The sequence below is a fragment of the Diaphorina citri genome, unplaced genomic scaffold, assembly GCF_000475195.1.
Source record: "Diaphorina citri unplaced genomic scaffold, Diaci psyllid genome assembly version 1.1 scaffold2665, whole genome shotgun sequence".
Taxonomy (NCBI): domain Eukaryota; kingdom Metazoa; phylum Arthropoda; class Insecta; order Hemiptera; family Psyllidae; genus Diaphorina; species Diaphorina citri.
In genome coordinates, this window is record NW_007380082.1 from 22,871 (window position 1) to 30,705 (window position 7,835).

The following is a 7,835-nucleotide window of genomic DNA, read 5'->3' on the forward strand; positions in this document are numbered from 1 at the left end:
ATCTTAAACGGGTCCTATTTTCATTTTAGACACTTCTGGAACGAGCAATTATTATCGCATCGAAGAAGAAATTCCTTTTTCCTGAGTCAGAAATACACAATTTTTCACGCCATCCAATCAAACATAGTAATAATAACTATAATAATAGTACTAATAAGTAAAAATCCTATTTCCCGGTCAACACCTGTCAATCAATTCAGGCAAACTCCTTCAAACCTTGAGTACGCTATCCTTGCCCTACATTCCACTGTGAATTGCTTGAAGAAGCCTATCGAATGCTTTAATATTGCTCATTGCTGATAGCTATTACCAATGCCTTCAGTAGCTTATCAATGTTTTCAAGTAGGCCTCTACACCTCTACTGAATATGTTAGCTACAAACTCGGAGAATGTTCGGACACAAATGAGTAGGTTAGATCTACAATAATGTACCCTTGAACGGAAGGAAGATAACCACTGGGATAAGGCCGGAGGCGTTCTCTACCTGTCAACGCTTACAGCTCTATTATTTTGGGGTCAAATTCTCAAAGAAATGAGGGCAAAATTCCTTGCCTCGGCTGGGATTGAACCCGCGCCCTCCTATTAACCACTCAACCACTAAGCCATCGAGATGAAAATGAGTTGTCAGGGATTAACGCTAAAATTATTTGTAATAATGACAAATGAAATAGTGGGCCGCTAAGTAGATGACACCGTTTTCCGCTAATAAACACTGTTGGAACGCCTACAACTCCCGCTATTGCTTAATCTCCGCTAATTAGGACGTTTTGTATTCAGGCGAAATAATTTCAACAGTATTGAAATATTGTTCCATCGAAGGACTTTTCAGTCCTGTGCTAGCCAGGCTTAGCTTGGTTAGCAGCGCGTCTGCCTTGTAGACGCTAGGTCACGAGTTCTATTCCCGAAATCAAAGAGGGAAGGAAAACAGGATACGAGAAAGCCAGCCATTCCGAGAACAAGCATTATCCGTTCAAGATAAATTCCGCCCCCGGCGGAATCGAACCCGTGACTTAGTGCTGACAAGGCAGACGCACTACCAACCAAGCTAACTAGGATGACAACCTCGGGATTGTCTGCGGTGACGACCATGTCTCAATAATTGACAATTTCATTGGTTTTGTCTTTGTTCATGAGATTTACATCATGTCTTGACAAAACAGGAACCGTGGATAGCTCGTTGAGTACACCAGTTCCCAATGAATCACTGAAGTTAAGAAGTATTGCGCGGCGGGGCAGAAAACAGTCCCCATCGGGCAAGTTTTGGGTAGAGGTATTTTATTGGGGGCAGAAAAAAGATGCTTGACAGGGTCTTCTGTTCACTTATCTACCAGTGAAGTCTACACTGCCTACAGTTTTCTGAACTAATTACATGTTAAACCCTGTGTCCTCTCACTAGCATAATCGATAAAGTGTGGTATTAGGTTGGTAATCGGGAGGCATGGAATTTTATCTACACAGCGGAAACAACTGCTTTTAGTTCAAAATTTACTGATTTAGATATAGGTAGCCTTTGATTTTTTGTTTGATATTTTTCTCTTGACAAAGCTCTTTTTTTTACCAAGATTTTCACTTTTTGTACGAGGTTACGTAGAAAATAATAACTTTTTACCCGTTTTTAAACAACTTCATTGACGGATTTTCTGTTTCCAGTTGTCTACACTGCCTACAGTTTTCTGAACTAAGTACATGTTAAACCCTGTGTCCTCTCACTAGCATAATCGATAAAGTGTGGTGTTAGGTTGGTAATCGGGAGGCATGAAATTTTAACAACACAGCGGAAACAACTGCTTTTAGTTCCAAATTTACTGATTTAGATATAACCTTTGATTTTTTGTTTGATATTTTTCTCTTGACAAAGCTCTTTTTTTACTAAGATTTCACTTTTTGTACGAGGTTACGTAGAAAATAATAACTTTTTACCCGTTTTTAAACAACTTCATTGACGGATTTTCTGTTTCCAGTTCGAGTGGTGCTGAGGATGTGGAGGAAGAGGAGGAGCATTATCATGAACACGATGAAGAGGACATTCTCATCAATGTGAAATCAGACCATGAGTTCTCTCCCGAGTCTGATGTGAATGATGAGGACTTTGTGCCTGTCAGACGTGCTAGGACTGCTAAGAAAGGTAAGAGGTTTGGCCTGAAGGCGATCATTGGCTGGAAGAGCTCACAGTGTGAGAATCTTGCCATTAAAGCTGAGCCGCGGGTTCCCGCCCGGGGCGGATTTTATCCTGAACGGAAGATGTTCGTTCTCGGAACGGCTTTCTTTCTCCTATCCTGTCTTTTCGAGAGATGATAATTCCGAGAAAAGTACTATAGTCCTTAGAAGTCTTGGCACCTATAGTTATCATCAATTTATTTTTGGCCAGTTCATACAGTTGTCCGAAATGTACAGGTCGAGAAAGGCTTTGCAAAGAGTGGAGTGTTGTTTTCAACCTTGACTAAAACGGTGTAAAAACTGTCTTTTAACTCGTCAACTTAATCAGTTTATCTGTTAAAAATGGCGTGCTTTTTTCCAACCTTATGACTGTGACTCAAATCGGGATTTTGATAGCGTTCCCCCAAAAAATACCACTTCGTGGCATAAAAAAGACCCCGCCAAGTCGTTCCTCCCAAAATCAATCAAGTGCCCAGCTTTGCAAAGAGTGGAGTGTTGTTTTCAACCTTGACTAAAACGGTGTAAAACTGTCTTTTAATTCGTCAACTTTATCAGTTTATCTGTTAAAAATGGCGTGCTTTTTTCCAACCTTATGACTGTGACTCAAATCGGGATTTTGATAGCGTTGCTTATGCTTAATCATGCAATTTTGAACAAATTTAATGATGATTTCGATGTCATAAAACTGTCGTGTATTTTTCCAACTTTGAATCTTTGTTTGTTTTTTAAACCCTGAATTTTTATACAAATGTTGATTTAAAAGCGATATCTCAACAAACTTTTTCCTTTCCAACCTTGATTTTTATTTTCCCATTTTACTCAAGTTATGCTTCCTTCCAACTTTGAATTGCATTTTTTTGTTGCCATTTTGCCAGTATCCTGTACTTTTAATTTTGAACTTGGAAAATTGTACTTGTCTGTGGTGTATTTCGGACTTTGACGGAAATGATGCTGATTTCAGACGACATCGCCAAGGAGAACTGCATTTTTTTGTTGCCATTTTGCCAGTATCCTGTACTTTTAAATTTGAACTTGGAAAATTGTTCTTGTCTGTGGTGTATTTCGGACTTTGACGGAAATGATGCTGATTTCAGACGACATCGCCAAGGAGAAGGAGCAGATATCGCTGGATGACGTGGCGTGTGAGAAGTGTGGAGGTGCAGATCATCCGGAGTGGATTCTACTTTGTGACTCATGTGACAAGGGATGGCATGCGTCCTGTCTACGTCCGGCCATTATGCTGATACCCGAGGGCGATTGGTTCTGTCCCCCTTGCGAACATGTGAGTTATTATTATTATTTACTCTTTATTGTTTATAATTACATGTACACAAAATACACAGAAATTACAAGCTCGTGAAAAGTTACATAGGAAAGACTCCTTGGTCATCTTAAATACTCTAATGGAAACTCTTGTTGAAAAAAAAAAAAGGTATCCGCGGTTTTTTCGCGGTATCCGCGGTTTTTTCGCGGCATCCGCGGTTTGTTCGCGGTATCCGCGATTTGTTCGCGGTATCCGCGATTTGTTCTCGGTATCCGCGGTTTGTTCTCGGTATCCGCGGTTTGTTCGCGGTATCCGCGGTTTTTTCGCGGTATCCGCGGTTTTTTCGCGTTATCCGCGGTTTGTTCGCGATATTCGCAGTTATGGGTTCGATCTCAGACAAACGCAGATTTTTCCAGCTTTTTTTTTACCGCAAATAATTGATGTTTTAGATTTTTTTGTGAGAGTTCAACAGTTTCCCTTCTTTTTTTGAAGGTATGTACTTTTGTCCTTTCCTTTAAATAATTGTAGCTTAGCATTCTAAAAACCAATATCCATTATGATTCCTTCTTTTTCTTCCCTCAGGATAAACTCATCAGTCGACTGGAAGCCAGTCTGCGTCGATATGATCAAGATGCAAGGAAGAGACAGGCTGAAGTGTTGCGCCGGGAGCGGCTAGCATATGTGGGTGTGTCGCTGTCTAATGTATTGCCACAGGATATGGAGAAGCTGAAGAGAGAATCCAGTTCCGGCCGGGAATTGGGTGAGTGTGAGTGACCAACAACTTTTTTTATATTATTTATTGGAAAATGCTGACTAGAAACATCAAGCTCATACGAACGGGAAAAGATGGAGAAGAATAGTAAGATTTTTAAGATTTTTCACAACTTTAGTGGGTATCATAGCATTACTAAGTGCCTCATTAACTATTAATTTTCATCTACTTGCGTCATCCAATTTACACTGGTAATGCTACCACTGGTCGCTACTCGATTAAAGTAGCTACTCTCTTGTCCTCACGAGGCTGAGTGCACCCAGAACTCCAAGCAAAGAGCCGGAAAAAATTCGACCCCGACCCCGCCGGGAATCGAACCCGGGACCTCCGGAGTGCAAGCCTATTGTGATACTCGGACACGGAGACTGTTCTCTTGAAAAATCATTTGCATATCATTTCAGCCTCGGCAGGTTCGAGAGGCAGTAGTGACACAGGTTCCAGTTCTGAAGAGGAAGGTCCTATTTATACGCTACGCCAGAGGAGGCAGGCTACAGTCAGCTACAAGTTCTCAGACTATGACAATCTGATCAAGACTGCTATTGCTGAGGATGGCGTGGATCCTTTGGCTTTGGGTGACGAACATGAGGTAAGTGTCGCTTGTAAAGAAAAGACAAAAAAAGTTCCGTTTCTAGAACAACAGGGACAAAGACATGACATAAACTGTTAGTATATTGGACAACTTGTTCTAAGGTCTAAGCTGACAGTCTAAATAAAGCACACTACTTATAGGTATAATCAACTTTTTAAGAGCCTGAGATCATCACGTATTAAAAAAAAAAAAAAAAAAAAAAAAAAAAAAAAAATTTTAAATAAAAAAAAAAAAAAAAAAAAAAAAAAACATTGACTCTGCCAGGAATGGATCTCGGGATGTCTGGTGTGCAAGTCGAGTGTGATACCCACTTGACTTGTTTGATGATATAATTTTCTATTATATTCCAGGTCGGAGTGGAAGTAGAATACGGCGAAGAGGAAGAAGAAGAGGAGGAAGAGGAAGACGACGAACGATACGCACACGGAGGCAAAGACAAATTCTTCATGTCGAAGAAGAGCGAAGACGAGGCAGAAGAAGAGGAAAACAAAAGGAAAGAAGCGGCCGCTAAGAAAGCCGAGGAGGAAGAGAAGAAAGAGGGAGAAGAGAAGAAGATAGAGTTGACGGAGGAAGAGAGGAGACCGCCCCTGTTGGTGAAGGGGAAGGGAGGAAGGAAGAAACATCGGGCCCTGACGAAACTGGATTCAGATAGTGATAATGATGATGAGGGGTCGGATGAAGACTTCAGAGGATCTAGGTGAGAAATACTACTAATTACTAGAGTTATTATTTCATGATGTGACTGGAATTGAGCATTGAAAATTATCATGGCATTTTTGTTTGTAGTAAACTGGGAGACAAAATCTGATAACCGTTTTAAATAGGTTATTTTTGATCATTTGATATGTAGCGTTTATTATTATTATTTTTAAGTATACATATATCATAGTTAGGTAAATGCTAGGTTGGTTAGGTTTAGTTAGAGCTAGGGAAATTTGTAACTAGATAGCTAGTAAAGGGTCCGCCCGTTTGTGTAACTAAATAGTAATAAATAAATGGAATTGGGCATTGAAAATTATCGTGGCATTTTTGTTTGTAGTAAACTGGGAGACAAAATCTGATAACCGTTTTAAATAGGTTATTTTTGATCATTTGATATGTAGCGATACTAGAGGATCTAGGTGAGAAATACTACTAAGTATTAGAGTTATTATTTCATGATGTGACTGGAATTTCATGATCACCTACCTTTCCGTCCACCTAAATCCCGTACTAACTATCTTTTAAACTCCCCCCTAGTCAGATTTCAGAGACTGGCTAACGAACTGAGCATTGAAAATGATCATGGCATTTTTGTTTGTAGTAAACTGGGAGACAAAATCTGATAACCGTTTTAAATAGGTTATTTTTGATCATTTGACATGTAGCGATACCTTTCTAACAGAGAGATCTCAACTCAAGACATCAAAACAATACTGTTTAGAAGTAGAGTGCAAACTTCGAGTAATATGTATCCTAAGCATTTTAAGCGTCAATGTGTTGAGAATAGTTCACTTATGTACTTACCTGTCCTCTATTTGATTTCAGCGACGAAGCATTTGAAGAATCCTCAGAATCGTCGGAATCTGAAGAAGAATTTGTTCCTGTGAGGAGATCTACGCGTGCTTAAGACATCAAAACAATACTGTTTAGAAGTAGAGTGCAAACTTCGAGTAATATGTATGTATGTAAGCATTTTAAGCGTCAATGTGTTGAGAATAGTTCACTTATGTACTTATCTGTCCTCTATCTGATTTCAGCGACGAAGCATTTGAAGAATCCTCAGAATCGTCGGAATCTGAAGAAGAATTTGTTCCTGTGAGGAGATCTACGCGTGCTACTAGGTCTAATAGATATGATAAAGATTTCAGTAAGTATTCTTACTTTACTTCCTATTTTTTTGAAAGACGTTTAATAGAGGGACTTGTAAGCGAAGAGAGAAAAATGATTAATCCATGCAGAGATGGTCCCTAGAGCCTAAGCGAAGAGATAAAGATGATAGGTAAGTCCATGTATTTTATTAGGTTTGATAGTTCCCTCTAGTTAGATAGTTTGATAGATTTGATAGAGGGACTTGTAACTACTGAGGCCTTATTGTCCCGAAATCGAATAGAGAAGTAGGGCAAGGTAGGAGAATGCCAGCCTCATCTGTCTAGGACTCTAGGTCTTCGGATAAAGTTCTCCTTTTCGCGGGAATCGAACCCGCGACCTAGCGCTTACAAGGCAGGCGCGTTATTTAGGCTGGATCCTCGGGATTTTGTATAACTACGGTGTGGCGGTGCTCTATGTAGATAGTTTTTCTCCGGGTCTCTCTAAAGTTTTGTCGTTTTTGTTTCAGTTGATGATGAGAGTGATGAAAGCGACGCTCCTAGGAAGAAGAAATCTAGAACTCATCTGTCTAGGACTCTAGGTCTTTGGATAAAGTTCTCCTTTTCGCGGGAATCGAACCCGCGACCTAGCGCTTACAAGGCAGCCGCGTTATTTAGGCTGGATCCTCGGGATTTTGTATAACTACGGTGTGGCGGTGCTCTATCTAGATATTTTTTCTCCTGGTCTCTCTCTAAAGTTTTGTCGTTTTTGTTTCAGTTGATGATGGGAGTGATGAAAGCGACGCTCCTAGGAAGAAGAAATCTAGACGAGTCTGGTCTGCTTCTAGCTCTGACAGCGACAGCTATGTGAAGAGGAAAAAGTAAGCCGTCAAAATCATTCTTTGTGATAAAATTACAATAGTAAGAAGAAGAAGAAGAATTCAAAATCCTTATAATATCACTACATTAGTGATGCTATTAGAATATAAAGCCCTGTTTATACTGCCAAAATGAGACTGAAAAGTCCCTTTACTCCCGCAGTCTAAACAAAAGGTTTTGTGTTGTTGTTGTTTTTTTTTTTTTTTTTTTTTTTTTTTTTAAAAATCTTTACTTCCCATTTTTTTTTTTTAAAGACGTTTAATAGAGGGTCTTGTAAGCGAAGAGAGAAAGATGATTAATCCATGCAGGGATGGTCCCTAGAGCCTAAGCGAAGAGATAAAGATGATAGGTAAGTCCATGTATTTTATTAGGTTTGATAGTTCCCTC

The 7,835-nt window shown here is 39.7% G+C and overlaps 1 protein-coding gene across 1 annotated transcript in view; it reads left to right on the forward strand.

Annotated features, from left to right (window-relative positions):
* Positions 1–7,456, forward strand: part of LOC103519325 (remodeling and spacing factor 1-like) — a 9,573-nt gene extending 2,117 nt beyond the window's left edge. The window contains exons 2-9 of the mRNA XM_026830864.1: positions 1,135–1,264; positions 1,903–2,125; positions 3,252–3,439; positions 4,004–4,187; positions 4,595–4,779; positions 5,133–5,479; positions 6,522–6,631; positions 7,348–7,456. Of these exons, the coding sequence (XP_026686665.1) occupies positions 1,135–1,264; positions 1,903–2,125; positions 3,252–3,439; positions 4,004–4,187; positions 4,595–4,779; positions 5,133–5,479; positions 6,522–6,631; positions 7,348–7,454 (1,474 nt within the window). The 3' untranslated portion in view covers positions 7,455–7,456. The remainder of the gene's footprint in view (positions 1–1,134; positions 1,265–1,902; positions 2,126–3,251; positions 3,440–4,003; positions 4,188–4,594; positions 4,780–5,132; positions 5,480–6,521; positions 6,632–7,347) is intronic.
* The last annotated feature ends 379 nt before the right edge of the window (positions 7,457–7,835 follow it).